We start from the raw sequence: 19,352 nt of genomic DNA, 5'->3' as shown, positions 1-19,352 counted from the left end.
ATGCCAGAAAGGTACCTAGCACTAAGTGCCTTCTTGCATTTGGGTCCCTGCACAGGCTATAATCCACTCCCTGCCTGAAGATGATCTTTTGCTGTAAAATTCAGATCCCCATCTTAAAACACTTTGCTGTTCTGGCACTCTCAATTTCAGAAGTTTAAGTTTATCTGCTTGGTATTTTTCCACCTTGGGACTAGCTGTTAATAAGCTTAGCACATATTTTTTTTTTTTGCTTTTGTAGCAAAGGCCCATCAGGGAATATGAAGATAATCAGCCTGAAGAAAATCCCAAGAAACCTGTTTGCACCTCTCCATATAGGTCACCCATCAGGCAGCATCCCTGAAAATTGTATGGGGGGCCTCTGAGATACCCTCCAGATTATTTATGGTGTTATAATTCAATTAAGTGGTGGCAGGTGATCACTGAGGGGGGCTGTGAAATCCTCATGTGCTGGATATTTTTGGAACCTACAGAGGAAGAAATGAGAGTATTTAGGATTGTGTAATTACAAGGGTTAGGATTTAATAGGGAATTTGAACTGCAATCTGTGGATATTAGTCTAGCTGAGTAACTTCATACAGTGGCATAATAATGATTGTGCCCATCAAATGGGTAGCTAGGATGCTGCCTATAAATAATCAGTAAATGATCTATGAGAAAAGAGAGCAGATATGCTTGGATGATGTCTTATGACCATCCCTAAATTATGGAGCTAGATGCTCTAAAATGAAAGTCTGCCTCACAGGCAGCAAGCGTGTAGGTCAGTAGAACACAAAAAGGTTATGGGTTAAAACCAGATGGATTCCTCCTTGCTACAGGCTGAAAGCAGATTTTTCCTTGACTCATTTAAAGGAAATAGGGAAAAAACATGTAGCTGAGAGAATAATGAATGCTTTAATATAAGGGACTGAAATGCTAGCAAAGCACTTTCCTGGGAAAGTGCATTAACTCTCAGGATGAGAACTGTCCTGCTGGAGGTGCAGATGAAACATGAGCTGGAGAAATGAGCAGTACGTTGCTTTGGTTCAGCTACAACAGCAAAACAGTGAAACACTTGTAATATTAGTCCTCTTACATGCTGGCCAAGCTTTAGACACCTCTTTAGAGGCGTTACTAGTCTTTCAAACTTTAATCTCAGTGCAAGCCACCTTAGAGCAATAATAAACATTCCTCATTTGCTTAAATCATGAGGTTTCACTAATTAGGGCTTTCTAACTGCTTTGTGAGGCTGCTGCCTGCTTTGCCTCATAAGCAATCAGAAAACTGCAACTCATTAAAAGGTCTTATCCTCACCTCTGCTGGTTCCAAGTGAATAAAAAATGTTTCCATCTGTTAATCTGCTTGGTGATGAGAGAGAGATAGCATGGATGGCACTTCTGGGATACTAGGGAGTTAAGACAGAAAAGCAGTGGGGAATAAGCAAGATGGAGCCTGACTCTTCAGCCTAGGGAGAAAAGGGCATCCAGGCTCTTTTCTCAGCTGCTGGGAAATTTATGTTTTTCCTGAAAATATGCAGGGAAATGTTGAGGCTTCCTGTAAAGGCAGTTCAGCTTGCAAAGTTGGCATCCTGCATTGTTACACATTCTCCTGCATTCGTTGTTGCACTGCAGCTCAGCTTCAGCAGGAAGATGGAGGCCAACAGCAACACCTGTGTGTCCAACGCATTGGGGTGGAACAGCATCCTGGGGGACACCTAACCATGTCAGAGCTACAGCACAAGGCAGGTCCAGCTCTTGCTCCTCCCACTGGGCAGGTAGGTACCAGCAGCTCACCCCAAACCAGCACACTCCTGAAATTTGTTGAGTCTTAGGCACCTCCAACTGGACACTCATGTTGGACGTTGGCTTGTGTTGGCATGGTCTAGATATGTCTCAGTGAGGGAAAGGCCCCAAGTCTAGGATCTGGCCTCTGAAATTAACCCTTATTTTTAATAGAAGCTGTTGTATCATCCAACAGTCTCCAGGAAACCACAAACCTGATAGGCAATGACAGAAATGAATGGCAATTTATGAAAAGACCTTGTGAGATAGTGAGGATCCCAAAATGGGAAGTTGTGCTGCATTAGTGGTATAATAAAGCAGCTCTCCATGAACTGGCTGTTCTCAGGACAATCAAATCATCCCTCTGTCTGCTCACACTGCTTTTGTCAGGCTGGAATACTTCAGCACACGAGTAAATAAATATAATGAAAAATATCTCTGACATGCTCATCTGTCTATCCTGTCACCACTGATCTATATTTTGAGGATATCCTGAGATGAATGACTGCAGGAAGACCCTGATCATGTTATGAAAAGCACAAGCTGTCCTTTTAAGTAAGATGACAGATTTATATGGAGGCCAAGTGTCCCTCAAGTATTAATTCCTAGCAGTTTTTAGGATCAGTAAGAGATGTTTCTGGTGTCTTCACAGTGTCTCTACGATGAAGAAAATATATCCAGATTTGAGTTTATCCAGCACTATTATGTATATACAGAGATGTGTGTGTAAACACCTCTGCATATTCCAGTCCCTGATGCACTGCCACAGCACAGGCAGCTGTAGGCAGCCTGTAAACAGCTGTAGGTTGCCTACAGACAGATGCAGGTAGCCTAGAGACAGCTGTAGATAGCCTACAGGCAGACAAAGGTTGCCTGCAGACCAGCACGTTATATGTGTGTTGCTTTTGAGAGCCCTATCTACTCATCATGTTTTGCAGCAACTCCCAACCTGCTCTCAGTTCAGGCAAAACAAACTAAGTTTCAAGCCCAGGCAGCCAACACCTATTTTTTTACAATCCTGCATTAATAAGGCAGTGGGCCCAGATGAGAACTAGGAAGGTGAAAATCTGACTTTATTATCAGAAGCAGAAAGAAAAAACCCAAATTTATATCTGGAGCCAAATCTCCAAAGATTAGTCAGCAAGATTTATCCAGCAGTGATAACTTCTGTATCAATAGAAGAAACTAGAAGAAAATCAGCAGTTTACTAGTATAAGCCAGAAAATTTTGGTTGCTTAATCCTTACTGTGGCAGGGGCACATAGCTCTGAGATGCTTGGAATACACTCCCAGAAAAGTCTCTCCTGCTCCTCATTTCCTCCCCTGACTATCTCTGGTCACTATTAATCATGAGGCAATCACATTCTTTAAGATAAATCACCACAAGTTTCTCTTCTGTAAACAGACAAACAGCTTTTCGTTGTAAAGATTGATTTAGTTGCCCTGCAATTTCCTATTTAATTAAACAGGATCAGTCTGACAAATACAGGTTTTTAAGCACTTTGTTTCTAGCTTTATTTCCTCCTCCTAGGAATATACGAAGAATAGACATACATTTTCATGGAATGGAGGAGTTAGGCAGATTAATACTGGTCACTTTGCCCTTGAGCATTGATTAATATCAGCTGTGTCAAATAATCTCATATAAAGGAACTGCCAGAGTCATTCTCCACCACCTTTTCCAGCCCTCAGCTGGTACAAGATGAACGTCAGACCTTCCTGAGCCAGAAGTTGTGGTTTGTCCAGCTATGGTGCACCTTTACTCTTCTTTCTTCTCAGGTGAATTGAGAATGGGATGCACTGAGGGATGGAAACTTTGTTGATTTGTATCACAGATCTGCACGTTGAGAGGTAAAAAAAAGGCTCCAGGGCTCCATATTCTTCAGGAAGGTAAAGAATCTCCTGTCTCCTGAGGTGGGACAGGAGCTGAGAAATCTGCAGGCACAAAGATGAGGATTATCTGCAGAAGGATTTTGGGCTAATGGCTTAAAACAAATAGATCTTCAGACATAGCAACAAATTGTGGGGTGGGGCTGGGAGCCCTCAATTTGGAGGGAAGAAGACTGCAGGGGACATGGCCATGGGTTACCAAATCATGAGAGCAGGAGATGCAGCCAGTGTGGAGCTGTTCCCTAAGTCCTTCAAAATTAGGGCTAGGGCCACCCACTGAATGAGCAGGAGACTGATTTTTAAAGGGAATTTACTTGCACACTGGGCAGTGAGGTGCTGGTGGGGGCAGCTGCGGGTGCTGTGGAGATGGACAGCACTGGGACGTCCAGAAAGGGATCAGCCAAGTTGATGGACCCCATGTGGATGATGGGGACAGCTGGGGGAAGAGACTGGGGCAGTTGGACAGAAGATGCAGCAGAACTTCTAGGGATTATTTGCCCAGTGGAATGCCCAGTTGCATGGAGAAGGAGCTGGAGCAGTGGGCAGGGAGCTGCAGGGGACTGTGAGCCATAGCAGCAGTGCTGCCCTCCCTGAGGCCCTGTGCTGCTAAAGAGGAGGTAGGTCCTTCCACATCCATTATTGTATTAGCTCAAAACAGTCATCGAGGTGAAGTTAAATGGCCTGGGAAAACAGTAAACTGTCACCTTTTTATTGGCTTTCAGAGAAATGTTCCCTGACACCTGAGCCACCTCCAGATTCAGTCCTGCCACTCTTCTTCGTGCCTCTCGTTTAAATGATTTCTTGAAAGGAGAAATCCAAGGGATCTTTTATCTCCTTTCACCTTCTTCCTTTGTATCCATCTGGGAATATCACTGATCTCCCAGGACACAATTAGCACTCAGCCTTCCCATATATTAATGCCATTATTACACTAAGAAGACAAGGGTGTCATGTCCCTGCTGCTTGTTCTTGAAATGGTAACAAGACCAGGGGTTTTTCTGGAAGAGGTTTTCTTAAATTTTCCCTTTGGGGTTTTAAAATGATACCACTTAGCTTTTGTGACCTGAGATAACCTTCTGTTGTGTGGCAAGCTGCTTGTCCTTTGTTATTAGCTCCATTCCAGAGTTTGAAATGTCCTACTGGTTCGTATTAATCCCATTTGACATTTGGGCTGTGGTTGTACTTTGTGCCACAATAAGTCCTGATGTAGAGATGTACCTGGAATAAAGGGTGTTTTGGGAGCTTGGCAGAAAACAGTGGAAGAACTTCTTGCAGAGATGTAGGCTGCACTCTCCCAGCTGCCTTTTGCCCCTTTGTTGTGCAACGACAAAAACCAAAATATGTGTTAATGTTTTCCAAGCACATGGTTTCATGTGCGATGGGAATAACAGCCAGAGGATGGGTGTCTGTGCTGACTGACACACCTATTTAGTCACTGCCTTCCAGATCCAGCTCTGGGCTGCAAATCATTATAGTCCCACCAGTCTATAGTGCCCTCTCCTCACGTTCTGCAAGGACCTCGGGTCTACCAACATGTGCGTGCTCCCTAATCTGTGTCAGGCAAATTGTGCCAAAGGAAGACCAGCATTGGGGAAGCTGATTGTCTTTAGCAGGGAGGTGATGGTGACCTCCAGGTAAGGCAACTTCATCTCCTGGCACACCGGGCTATGGAGAATGTCTGACAAAACACTGACAAAAGGGACTCTTGTCTTCCCAGCAGCTCAATCTCTCTGCACAAAAGTACAGGTGAAGAGGTGAGGCAGCAGGAGCTATTGGACCATGCAGGAAAGTGGCAGGCTGTGGAGAGCTGGCCTTCAGGGCTGTGGAGAGCTAGCCTTCAGCGCTGCGGCAGCTGGAGCTGAGAGGGAGCCTCACCTGTCTCTTTGAGGCTTTCCTTGCTGCTTACCTTGCTGAAACATCTTCTCCCTCAGGCTAAGTGGTTCATGGCTCTCGGCTCATTGCTGTTACAAGACATTTATGTTTTATGGCAGATGGCCTACTGCACAACTTGTTCTTTTTTTAAACTAAGGTGGATCAGCAGGCAGTGCTTCAGTCTCACCAGGTTGAGATTTCAGTGTTTTCCCATGTGTCTTTAAAGTAAATGAAAGGGGGGAAAAAAAAAGGCAGGGGGGGGCTTGAAGGAGAAATATTTTCATACTCCCATTATTCGGGTTTTTTTATAATGTATTTGACACATATTTTGTGAAGGGCAAAATATAATGTCACAAGCACCTTTAGAAAACCATTAAAATACAAAATCATAAGTGAACACTACAATGCTTTGTGGCTAAATGAATGAAAACACACTGACTTTAAGCTAAACTGCATGGAATTTGACCTTGATACAAATGATGGTGTTTCTCCACCTGTTTTCTGACCTGTGCCTTTTCAAACAACTCATGGATTTAATTTACAATGCATTTCCATATACAGAGGAAAAGTGCTACAACTTTATCTGTCCGTGGAGTCTCAGCAGTCTCAGTTTACCAGATGTTCCTTACTCATTTGAACAATGCATTGAGCTTTGCTCAGTATGATAATATTGAAATGCAAAGAGTATGGGGACACATAATGAAGAGTTAGAGGTAGTGGCTGTAAGGGTAAAATGTTTCAAGGAAAAGATCTACTGCCGTGTGTCCAGCTGCACTGCCATAACTGTGGGTATTAATTGTTGTACAAACACCTACATGTCACTCTGAGCGTAAATTATGTTTGATTTTTTTTTTTTTAAGGCCAAAAACCTGATCAATAACCTTAATTCACAAAAACCACCTCACAAGGTTTTAATTTTAGCTCAAACCCTTGCACTTACCACATTGGGTTTGCTACAGCAGTGACTGCAACTGGCTCGTGGTGAGAAGAAGGTCACCAGGGCTGGTGGGAGTCACCCTCATGACCACCAGCATTACCTCTGAGGACAAACCTGCCAAACTTCTTGCTGGGGGACAAAACTTTTCTTGCTGCAGATGAGAGAGAGTGTGAAGAAGAGTTTCTGCAGATATGCTTGCCAACCCCAAGGAGCAGTAATAAGTGACCAGGTTCTCCAGGGACTGATTCACTTTTGTTGCAGTTTGGTTTTCATGTTGTATCTAGACCTCAATTCCTGTAGCAGCCCAGCCTGGGACAAGCTTGCCCTTGGAGCAGCTAGATGCAGTGCTATCTCCAGGAGCTCTATAAGGGGCTCTAGTAGGTGTCATGAGGCAAAGCAGGGATGGAGGGAGCTGTACTTCCTACAGGTTGAGGAGCAATCACTGACCTTCATCAGACAGATTGGAGGTGCCCACAGTCCCTTAGAGTCAAGCCAGAGGGAGAGTATGCACAGAGTCCTTACCTTAGAGGCTTCACCATACGCTTCCACTCCAAGTCCAAGAAATAACACAGAGAGTTTTAAATCTAGGGCAATAGCTCATGGTGTGACAGGACACTCCAAGTGACATTGAGAGGTTGAGAGATGTCAGTGATGGTTGCTGAAGGATGACATTAACAAGGTGGCTGATGCTTGTGTCACTTCCCAGGTGCTTGCCACGCTCTGACCAGGCATGAGGATATTCTACCTCGCATTCAAGCCCCTATGAGCACAGCCTGCAGTGGAGCATGGGTGGAAGGAGCTTTCAAAGGTAAGATCACTGACAGCCCCTGGCCAGCTTTCTTGAAGAGGAACCAGTTTGGTGAAAGAAATTTCATTTTCACCCAGTTCACAGACAAAATAAATAAATAATGTTTTTCACCAGTTGAAAATCAAATCCAGAGTTCGTTTCCTAAAGAAGTTGAAGTCTAAGAATCCACATAGTTCCATGAGTATTTTCCCCTTAAGGAATGTTGGCTAGCTCTGTTTGGATTCAAATGGGTCCAAGTTTAAAATTTGTCCACTTCCCCTCCAATAACTTGCTGAAATAGTAAAAAATTCTCAATCTTCTCAGTAAAATATTTTTGCTATATATTTACAGCAAGGTCAGTTTTTTCTCCCTGAATGTTCTTGCATATAATTCATGTGAAAGGGGTGGCTCCTATGTAATCTTTAATCTTCTAAATGTATTTTATGTCCAAATGATAAATCACAGAAGAGGGTGACCTATAATGAAGTCTTAACCACAGCTTTATGGTAGAACAAGTACACTTCTCTAATATGCAAACTGTTAAATGTTTTTTTATCATACTAAAAGTGTGAATTAAATTAATATGATGAAAAAAAAAAGTAGCAGTTTGCAGTAATTCCAAATGTAGCAAATCTTCAGTAGTGCATAAAATTATTCAGTGAACTGTGGAAAACATCAGAGCAATTTTAGCCTGAAAGCTTTTCTTCCAACAACCAAAAAAGTGCCAAAAACAAGCAGGCATAGCTAAGCATTTCATCTTGGAAGCAGCTTATTGAATTAATAAGACAAGTCAATTAATGTAATGCTCTGTTGCTTCAGGATAAAACATGAAAAGGAAAAATATGGAGCTGTTTACTGTAGTGAGATCAAGCAACCATGAAGTCAGTAAAGCTTAAGTTGCTCGTTTCTCTAAATCCTAAGGAAGGGATCAGCATAGCCATTGTGTGCACTCTCTTCATGTGTAAGTCATCTCTGAGATGTAGATCTGCTGCTGTCCAGGCACTGGTTTCAATGTCAGTTTGCTCCTGTTATGAGTGTATTTTGTTTCTGTACTGCAAAAACTTGAAACTGAATATCCTCTGTCCCTCTCACTGGTGGATGTTGGGTTCTGTTCACCTGTGTCTCAGGGCATGTCAGTGCTGGAAGCCTGAGGTGTGCAGGGCACCTCACACAGGTGCTGTTTGATGCTCGGTTTAGCCTGTTCTTTGTAGATCAGCAAGGAAGGGTGAGAGCTGCAGGTAGAAACTGTGTTTCAGCAGGGCAGCCTGTATTTAATCGTGGCAAGGGGCTGATCAATTGAAAGTTAAGGTTGGTAATCTTTGCTTTCAGGTCAGTTCTTCAGTTTTCATTTAACTTAATGCTAGGCTGGTGTGTGCTCAGAAACCTTGATTCTGAGTGTCTGTGAAAAAGTGTCTGAGAAGGATGGAGTCAATCAGTGAGGATCAACTACTTTTCATATGTAATAGGCCATACCTTACCAGAAATCCTCATTATCCCAACTTTGGGTTTGCTTTGGGAAAAAAAATATAAAAATCCTGATCAAGAACTTTACCTGCTGTGAACTCCCAGTTTTCAGATCTTCTACCCAAAGCACTGCTTTTGATTGCAAGGGTCTAATTATATCAGTTTCAACAGGGCTACTGTGGGTTAATGAGGACTACAGAAAGCAACAGGCTGTTGGTGGACATGAGATCCTCAATTATCCAGGCATACCACGACTTTCATGTCTCACAACAATTTGTGGAGAACAGCCCTCCCATAGCTATTGTGGTCAAAGTCTGTTGGGAGCATAAGGGCAGTGGTGGAAAAACTGAAGGCAGCAACACAGTGCCCAGGTTTACATTCAATTCACATGGCATGGTTGGCTTTTGGGGATTCTTTGCAAGTGTCAAAGCTTCAAATGGCAAGCCTACAGGACGTGCTTCCAGGTGGGCTTAGTGTGTGTGGAATATTAAGGGAGGACCATATGGACTAGAAATCAATGACAACTATGTGTTAAACAATTTTTAAAGTTTTAAGCTGCTCTTATTTTATTTTTTCCTCCCAGATCTTGAAGAGCATTCACTGTAAGAAAGCCCATCATCCTTATTTTCCTGGATGGTGCTTTCTGAGCTTTCTCTCAGGAAATTGATCTAATTGAAGATGTCCCTGCCCATTGCAGGGGGGTTGGACTAGATGAACTTTAATGGTCCCTCCCAACCCAAACTGTTCTGTGATTCTAAGGGTTGTTTTTGGTTTTTTTTTTGAAGCAGAGGAAGGACACAGAAACCATGGCTTTCATTTACTAATTGTTGCTCTGCTTTGTAACAGTGTCTGTGAGATGCTAGTAGGGCTTTAGGGACTTGGTGCCATATTTATGAAAAAATCTGAATGCTTTACATGAGTTGCAATGTAGACTCAACAGTTCTAGATAGCAGATTCTTTCAGAAAGAAATTGTAACTGAAAGAGCATTAGGAAAAGTGTCCAGAAAAAACCTGACATATCTGTGCTTGGAACCCATATTGTGCATTTAACAGTAATGTGGCCTGTTCTTCACTCTCTGTTTCAAGTCCAAGAAAAGCCTGATCAAATCAATAGTGATAAATTTTTCTCTTGCAGAGGCATAAAGTAGTGGCAAGCCCTCAACTGTCAGTGTGCCAAGTTCTCTGTTCTGGTCAAGGTGTGTGAGACTGTAGGAGAAGCAACAAACAGGAGAGGTTCATTGAGGGTGAGGAGCTGACAATTAACTCCTCTGCTGCAAATCAAGTGCCAATAGCATCTGCTTTGTACACTGAGCCACACCTGAGGACCCTGTGGCCCTGAGCTGGGAATTGCTGGTGTGGGTAATGCAGACACGGGGAGCTGCTGGCACTGCAGCTGCAGTGAGGTCAGGATCTTGCCTTCCAAAATCCAGATGAAAAAGGGAAGCAGAGAAGGTCACATAAATCACTGCTGCTGGGGGGAACAGCTCCCTGAATTAGGTCTTGACAGCACAGCTGCTTTTCTTTCAACTGTGGGGCAGTAGTGGTGATAAAGGATGAATAGAGATGGATGGAAATCATTAAATGATGTGAAAGAGAGAGGGTGAGATGAAATGAAAATGAAATGAAACAGGAAATAAAGAGGAATGGCAGGTGGGAGGAAGAAATTGCATATTCCCCTGAGCAATATTTTAGGTCATAGGCAGTTTGCTTCAAATCTAGGTGTGCCTCCAGCCCTCATTTCTAACTGAATCAAGGGCAGTTGTCTGCCAAAGAAAGCAGATGAGAAATTATGGGAAGCAGGTCTGTAACCTGGTGCTCAAACATGCATATGTTTCTGGACACACAGAGTTGACCAAATTGGTACATGGTGTGAAAACAATCTGACAATGAATGTTGGATGACAAGATGTCAGACCCAGGCCTGTTGTGTGGGAAAGACCTCTGCAGGTTGCTGAGCTGCACTCAGGAATTATTGCTAGTTGTCAAACAACAGCAAAAGGTTATCTCAAAGATCTGTCAAGTGCACCCACAGATGAATGTTTGTCACAAATAAAGTGGGGATTTTTCCCCAGGCCTCAGTTACTTCCCTAGCAGAGGTGCTTGTTTTTTCAATTCAGAACAAGTAGTTTGTGCTTCTTGTTGGGAGGTTCAGGTACTTTCTGGTCAGGGGGCATGTGTGCTTCTCTGCTCAAAGTCAACTTTTACCTGAAAATTGTTTTATCAGATGGGCAGCTCCAAGCAATCAGGATCTCCAAAAGAGGGACTGTTGGCTGCGTCTGTTTCTCAGACCATCAGGGTTAAGCATAGCCACTTTGGTGCCTTTATTCATCTCTGCTCTGATCTGAATGGCTCAAAGCAACTTCTGCTCAGGAGCCGTGAGACCAAACTAGGGCAGGACTTCATCACTGTGTCCTTGTGTGAGCAGAAGGTGTTGGTGTATGTCTAGTGGTGGTCTTTCATGAAGCAATGGTTTGTGAATCCCAGCTGAAGGGAGTTCTTGTCCACACTTGACTGCAGACACCCTCATTCTGCACTCTATGACCTGAGCTAAAAGCCAGGGTCCGCTGTCAGTGAAGCTTCACAGCTGTGAACCAGAGAGGAATCATCTGCCATGATGACCTAAGAGCCAGGGGTTCTTGGTTCTGCTACTGGATCTGCTGAAGTTTTTTAGCATAACCTGGGATGGGTGTCAAATCTTACGAGTCTTGGCTTCCTACCTGTCAAGCAGAGGATTCAGTTTCTGTTCTGGCAGTGTAGTTTTTTACAGTATCAATAACAGCTCAGTGTTTTGACTGTGGAAGCATTTCAGAGAAGGAACCATAAATATGTGTCAGGCTGATGATCTGAATTCAAACTGGTGAAGTAGAAAACCATTGACAGCCTTAAACCAACTGCCCTGTACACACGTCTCCTTCTGTCTACCTGAAAGATTATTTGCAGAATATATTTCTATTCTTCTCTGACAAAAAATAGAATACCAAGCAAAGAAGCATGACCCATTTCTTTGTCAGGCAAGCTCTAAACTCTGCTTACTGGGATGTGACTGAGGTATTGATGAAAAGAGAAGCTCATTCTAGGCTGCAATATTCATCCTACCACTGAAGAAGAAACTAAGACTGCCACCTTCAGATGAAGTGCTTTCCAAGTCAAGGTATTTATCTCTACAACTTCTCTATCATCTGTAGTTATATTTGGATCATAGAGTGAAACAGAACAGTGGCAAATGGTTAGGAACATAACTAATCGTTTTATAATAGGAAAGTACTCAAGGAATACGCCACTGGAAGTATCTGCACAGTCTGTTAATGGTCGATCAATAGGTCTCATAAGAGCATCACTCATCACAAGCTGTCACCTTCAGTAATTTGTCATGGGTCTTTTCCTGTGAAATGCCATCATATTCTTCGTAATTGTTGCCCACAGCAGTGGACTTTGCCCATGGGTCTTTCTTCTTCAACTATAGCATGTAGCATAAGCAACGCAATATCAAATCATACCACACTGAGCTTTTTATTACCAGAGATTCTTGGACAAGAGCACATGATCTGGATTTTTCTGAATCAATAGGCAGATGGTAGCTATTTTATTTTTTTTTTAGTATTTTTTCCAAGTTGTACATTTTAGATGTACATAACTTGGTTTCACACAGCTGAAGAAGAAACAGCAACATAAATCTAAATTTATCTTCAATGCATTTATAAATATTTTTCTTTTTTCCCTGACATGACTCTGTCTAGACTTCTGCCAGAAAGCAGGAACATTAACTTTCTCCTTTCTTGTTGTAAATACCTTTTATACCATTGTGCAGAGAATGGCATGACTTTCACTTTCTCATGAGGATATGGGACCCATTGATGACACCACTGAAATTCACTGGATTGCCATCAGCCAAGGTGAAGAAGCAGCTCTGCCACCTCCTCCCTGGACACCATGTTGCTGTGCCCACCACTGAAACACGTGAGCATTGTGACTCCCAGGCTGGTTGAATTCTTTTATTATTGTTTTCATTTGGTTCAATGAAACAATGAAGGTTGGCTGCATCCAGCTCTTGGTTTGACTGCATGTTTTATTAGTCATTATTTTTGCAAAGGCCTTAATTCCCCTCTAAAACATTTTAATTAAAACAGCAAATTCTCAGTGCTGCTCTTCACGAGCAGATTTTTTGCAGCAGCTTCAAAGAGGCACAGATGTTTACTGAATTTGGTGGGGTGATATTTGAGGCTGCCTACTGGCAAAGAGAAAAAATCATAAACATCTCTAAGAAACTTTCCTGTGGTAATGACAACATTTCCTTCTTATATTTTAGCAAGTGTAATATTTCCCCATTTCAACAGGCATATTTCATAGACACAGGCATAAGCAGTGTTATCTCCTGCCAGTCTGAGCCACATCTGACACTGCTGGGGGGTAAGTACATCTCCAGGGTGATACCTTGGGTGTTGGCAAAGGCAACAAGAGGCTATGGGTTAGTTTGCTGTGTGTGTGGGGTCATTTTACAGATTATCAGTAGACTGGGAATAAGGAAACTGAAGTTCAATTTCTGCTTGATTTTCCACAGCCCTCCAATGTGTTTTTGAGTGGCCATTTAGCTTTGTGTGCCTCAGTTCCCATTGTTAAAGGGATGATAATGTATCTTGGCTTTTAATCCACTTATCTCCTGGTGGCAGAGTCTATCTCTTAGTGTACCAAGACATTCCCAGATTTAGAGGGTCCTGGGGTTTTTGAGGTGCTGTTCTAGTAAAACTGAGCAATGCTGAGGATTTATTTTGAAGAAGTTTCTCCTTATTTGTGAGAGCTCCTTACTGGAGCTGGTTTGATGATCTTGTGCTGGGACCACACCTGTCTGTGGGTAACCAGGCAGGCAGTATTTCTCTCCCAGTTGAGATGATTGGACTAGGGACATGTGGCCATGGCAGTTCATAACTTAAACATAGATTAAGTCCTGCTGTCTTCTGTAGTTTAGGCAGGTGGCTGTGGCCAGGAAATACATGACCTGTCCAGCTGAGCCACCAGTGCTAGGACTGGTGGTGAGGTTCATGCTCTTGTTTAGTCTTTCCTTGCATAGAAGATAAACAAGGTTCTTCCCTGTGTAATTTTGACTCTCATATCTTTTTGAAGGGGAAATAATAGAAGTACTTGGAAACACAGGTCCCCTTCCACTGTGAGCATCAGGCAGGGACCAGCACAGAAAGCCTGCATGGAGCATGGCATGACATGTCATGGAGCTGCTTTACCCCACGGTCTAATTACAATGACAAATTTCTGCCTCTTGAAGCATCAGGGATTGAAGTAGTTGCGCTGAAGGAGAAAGAAAGTTAGTGGGAGAATTTTGATCAACTCTTGGTCAGGAAGTGCAGCACATTGGATTAAATGCGATCAGCACGGCCAGAGGGATCCCATGAGGGACAGACCAACAGCCTGAAAGGAAACTGGAAATATTAAAGAAATGAATCTGGGTGGCACAGAACAAGTTTTACAGTTCCCTATCCCACCTTGATTTGGTAGCATTTGTTGTAGGAGAGGGTGGATTGTGCAGACATATGAATGGCAGCAAGATACTTTTCCACATGAATAAACCACTTGAATTTAATTGGGCTGCTCACAAAAGCATCTGGGAATGTGACCTGGGCTTGCACACTTCAGCCCTCAGATCAGATCTGTCTTCAGCAGTGCAAGGGCTTGGCTGCACAGGGAGCAGCAACAGCTGAGCTAGAAATGGGCACTCAAACTGCTCACAGGGAGAGAGACGCCTCAGTGGATGTATCTTTGCTGAGGAGCATCTCAGCTCGACAGAATTCACCTTAGTTAGAAACAGATTAAAATTAAACTGGAAGAAATTATTCCTGAAATGCAGGTGGGGCTCAGGCACAGTTTGCTGACCAGAAACTGGTGTGTTTGCTGTGCTGTGGAATTGGCCACGCAAATGCTTTTAGCTGGTGGCAAATGCTCTTGATGAGAGTTAGCTTGGCCTGCAAGGAGGGGAGCTTAAATTTGGGTGGTTCTCCCATGTGTGCTGTGGGATAGAGCCCAGAGCCAGGCATTCCCTCACGTGCAGCTGTGCCTGAGCCTTCCAGCTGCCCAGAGGTGTTCCTTAAGCTGAAATAGGCTTGTTCACCAATTGCAAATGGGCCCATAAAAAAACCCAACAAAACAAACCCAACTGTATGTAAGAGCGATCAGATGTTGGGCTGGAAAGAAACAGCTTTGTCATTGAGCAAAGAACTAGTGAGCCACCAAGGCAAAGCTTTGGAGTTGGTTACTGGGATTTTACTGTAGTCTCTACGAGCTATACAAAGTCTGAATGCAATGTATATACAGTACATCTTTAATAAGGGAGCTCACAGTCTACCAAACTCTGCCAAATCAACTTTTAATACATACTGTACTTCACTCAGTAGTTGTCCATCTCTTCTTCACGGAATATCTAACAGCTCTAAAAATATTTGCTCGGAAGAGAATAGAATGATCATTGTTACATGTCAGTCGAGGATGGTTCATGATGCAAAGCCAGCATGCTAGTATTGCACAAGGGGAAAAGCCTCCAGAACACAAAGTGGAACAACAAATGCCCTTGAAATTCTGTTGAAGGGAACAGGAAGCTCTGGATGCCACATGGGTAGGATTCGTGTAGCTCTTAGACGTCCTTGTACTGCAGTGGGTTTGCTTGGCCTCTTCACTGCCACTTTGCTCTCTGAAACAGGTAGGAATCTTCCAGACCATTACAAAAAAGAAAAAAAGTAGTATTACAGCAGCTGCAGAAAAGTGTGGTACTATTGAGTTTCTTGAAGAGATAGGCTGTTATTTCAAAATATCATATTTTATATTTGATATATATATATATATATACTTAAACTGGTATAAAGTAAATTGTAGATCCAAACTTGTACTGCTGTTTGTACTTTGCAATCTTGGAAACTTTACCAAAAGAACAATTTTCTTCCTTTTCATTTTCAGCTGTCAAAAATCAGGGGCATTACTTCCACTGAATACTTCCTTTCACACAGTAAAGCCACTGTTGTTATCTGGTAAATAGTCAAAGTGCAAATAAGAAATCCATTTGGCTTGTAAATGCTGAGATGGTTTTAAATTTCCAGTACTTTGTCCTCATAAATCAGCAGGGCTCTCACTGCCTCCATGCAGACTCTGTTAGGTCCTTGGGTGGATCTGCAGTAAGAAAGTATGAAATAGTTCTATAAAATACGTTATGAGAGGAAAGAGAGACTCAGGCTTCATGCCACTTTGCCCTGCAATATTAAATGGCAACAATTTGGGAGGGTTCTTGTCTGTTGCGGCTGCAGGGATTTAAGGACTTGCACGAGGCAGATCCTGAGCGAGCTCCTGCCGGAGCTTGGGGAGGTCCTGGGTGAGCATCCATCACCTGGGTTGGTGGTGCAGAAGATGCCAGGACAGCTTCAGGCACAGGGCCATGCTCACCTCCCCATCTCAGACTGATGCTAGGAGCTTCTGCTCAACAAAGACATGCAGATGGATCCATCTTTCAGGTTCATTTGGACCCCCCACCAATCCACTTACCCAAAGAGGAGCAGGTGTGACTAGCTGGAAAATCTGACTGACTTCATCCACTCACCTGGGGTGAGATAACTCAGATAACTCACTCTGCAACAGCCCATAAACCCATTGCTGTTTATGACTGACACCACAACTGGTCTAAGTGAGAGCACTAATGGCTTGAGGAGGAAATGCGACCGCCCAGAGGCTTTTTTTAGGATGGTGAAAAAAACCCCAGCTGACCAGAAGTGAAAATAGCTCTCTCAGAGAGGCTTTTGTTTCTTTCTTACACTGATATACAGCTGAATGGCAGGAGAGGTCCAAACCTTTGCTAGGTGACTAGATCAGCAATGAAACTCAAATGGACTTGAATCCGAGCTCGGGCATTAAATCAGGGCTACAAATTATTAGCTGAGCACTAAGTGATATGATGAATTGCAGCAGTAAGTCTTCCAGCAAGAGATATTTACTATCTTGTGCTCTGTTGCTTTGAACTGACCTCTTAATTACAGAGACTGTTATCACAAAAATAGAGGGGTTTCTTCACTGCTCTAAAGAAAATCTTAAACTGGAAATCATCTGACATATTAGTTGGACAGTTTAAAAGAAGAAAATAAAACTCTGGGTTAATTTACCACTTTTTCCTTCCCTCTGTTCCCATTTTTTTCTCTCCTGTTTTGTCACTGACACATTATTCTGTTGGATTTTTTTTTCTCTCAGGGATGAATGCATCCCTTTCTCACTTGTACCCTGCCTCAAGAATTTGTGTGGCTGTTGTAGGAGCAGGGGATGATACAGGGCCACAGTGCCAACGGCTCCTCAGGTGCTATTTGCTGCAGCCTATGATAAGTGGCTGCTAAGAAATGTGATGCTCAGGTCCCTTGGGACACTGTAAAATGGCATTTCTCTCATGGCGAAGTGTATGGTGAACCAAATGGTACTCTGGAAACTGGGGGTGGGTAGGCTGAAATGGAGGACACAGGCTGTGAAGCTGGGGAGATGATCCAAGCTGAGCTGCTCTGCCACTCCCCAGGTGCTCAATACTTAAATTTCCTTTTTCCACAGCATCAGCAGAAAACCTGTGTGGAGACACCAACCCAGTGCAAAGAGCTTCTGAATGACTCCCTCACTCAGCTGGGCAGTGGCAAGACACAGCATGCATGTAGAGCCATGTTTTCATGTTTTTCAGGAGCTCTGGTTCTTACAAGTATTAACGTGCCCGTGTGGGCACCATCTCCCAGCATCCAGGAAGATCCTGTGCTCTTGGGTGTCCCCTGGTGCCAGTTGCTCTGCTGAAATATACTGATGTGATCTTCAGCCAGGACCTAGAACAGCTCCAAGAGCCTCACATTTGTAAGGAAAGCATTGAAACTTACGTTCTTTAAAAAAAAATAATAAAAAAAAAAGAGTAAATGGGGATTAAAAATGTGTTGAAACTGCTCCAAAAATTGAATTACAAAATTATTTCTTTCCAACGTTTGTCACCCACTCTGACCATCAGTTGAAAACAAATCAATTTACAGAGGCTGTGAGCTTTTTATCTTTGGCTTTAACAACTTAATTATTGAGCTATGCTAAAGGACTGAACAGAGGAATACACGAGTGAAAAGGAAGGAATGGAGGATGTGCTGGCAAAACCTTAACTGGATCCATTGTGCACCTTCTTCTGACACTAATTAGTATCAATCCCACCTAAGAACCAACCATGAAACAATACACTGCATTGCAGAATTACATATGTTGTGTCTATACAGGAATTCATGTATATATACATACACGTGCTCAAATGTGATTTACTGCAGGCCTTGAAGAATACACTAATAGGTATTTTAATGCTGCGAGTCATAAATGCAAATGTTTTCCATCTAAGGGCAGCAGCTGCCTAACGTAAATGTGTTTAGTGTAAGGAAAAGCCTTCATTATAGCAGTTTGCAGCCTATGGTGACTTGCTCTGGCTGTTTGGCTAATCACCACAGATCTATCTAGGACGTTGACTGATTTGTCTTGTTTCTTCTGCTTTCTTAACTTCCTTAACTACATAAATTAGACATACATGGCTCAATCTTGCAGCCTGGACTGGGGTCAGTACAGATTATAGTGTAATCTCTTTCTCTGATGCCATCTGAAATGACAAAACAAAGAACAAAATGCCTGTTTCAGGATCTGATTGCTTCTATTATTTTATATTTCTTTTGCCAGGCTTGATGCAGCAGTGCAGATTCAAGCAAAGTTTCAGGGATTATGAAGTAGAGTTTTTGCTTTGAAAATGCAAGAGACAGTTGCTAAGCACATCATGTCATGTTGCCTATGTCAGTTGGGTTCTGTAATGATATTTTAAAGCAACAAAGCAAAATTCTACTGGAAGCAGCACCATAAGGTACTCCCCTCACAAGCTAATTAAAATAACTCCTGTGGGTAAATGAAGAAATATTTTTTTTCAGTTATGAACACTCACTCTGTACGCATTTAATTGAAATACAACAATGCATACCAAATAGATTGGACCATCCATCTGCATATTAATGAAGCTGCTACATTTCTAACACTCACTTCTAGATGCAGGCTATCACCTAAAACTAGTCTACATGATGAGGGTTGGTGGAGTTAAGAGCAGGACAATTAGACAGAAAAAGGCAAAGGCAGTTCCTAAATTGTCTCATTTGCAGACAGACTGCAGAAGTACTGAATCACTGTAATTTAACCAAAATATAACAATCTTTTTTGCTTATTACTTCTTTAATATCACTTTCTTCCATTCTAAATCACTAATTCAGTGAGAAAAAAATGTTGCCTCACTGAAAAGGACATGTAGTAGATTTGGTTTTGTTTTTTTAATTGCCCTGCAAGGCACAGACAGTAGTGCACAGTCTTCCAGTGATGTTGCAGTTGTGAGCACAGAGTGGTTTGCAGCAACAAAGACACTGCAGGAAGAAGTTGTGCCAAGGAATCACAGTTCCCTTGATGCTTTCTCCTTTGCTATGGGAGATGGCAAAGAGACAAAGTGTTTTCAGGGGCCACTTACTGCCTTCTGCAAAGAAAACCTCCTGTGTTAATATGTATCCTGGTAATTTAATGTGGTGGGGGAGATTAGTCATGCCAGAAAGCACATTTCAAATAAACTGGAGTTGCAATACAAAT

General features: G+C 42.7%; 1 protein-coding gene across 5 annotated transcripts in view; it reads right to left on the bottom strand.

Moving 5' to 3' along the window:
* Window positions 1-14,823: 14,823 nt before the first annotated feature.
* The window catches only part of TAFA1 (TAFA chemokine like family member 1), a 320,866-nt gene continuing 316,337 nt past the window's right edge, over window positions 14,824-19,352 (bottom strand). For 3 of the 5 annotated variants that reach the window (XM_051627587.1, XM_051627589.1, XM_051627590.1), the window contains 2 exons: window positions 18,268-18,336; window positions 15,830-15,869 (listed from right to left, as the gene is read on the bottom strand). In XM_051627587.1, the coding sequence (XP_051483547.1) occupies window positions 18,307-18,336 (30 nt within the window). In that variant the 3' untranslated portion in view covers window positions 15,830-15,869; window positions 18,268-18,306. Of the gene's footprint in view, window positions 15,870-18,267; window positions 18,337-19,352 lie in introns of all 5 variants that reach the window. The other 2 variants (XM_051627588.1, XM_051627591.1) reach the window with 1 other exon arrangement.

The sequence above is a fragment of the Apus apus genome, chromosome 9, assembly GCF_020740795.1.
Source record: "Apus apus isolate bApuApu2 chromosome 9, bApuApu2.pri.cur, whole genome shotgun sequence".
NCBI lineage: Eukaryota > Metazoa > Chordata > Aves > Apodiformes > Apodidae > Apus > Apus apus.
The sequence above is the reverse complement of the archived record's forward strand: the minus strand, read 5'-3'. Positions and strand labels throughout refer to the sequence as shown.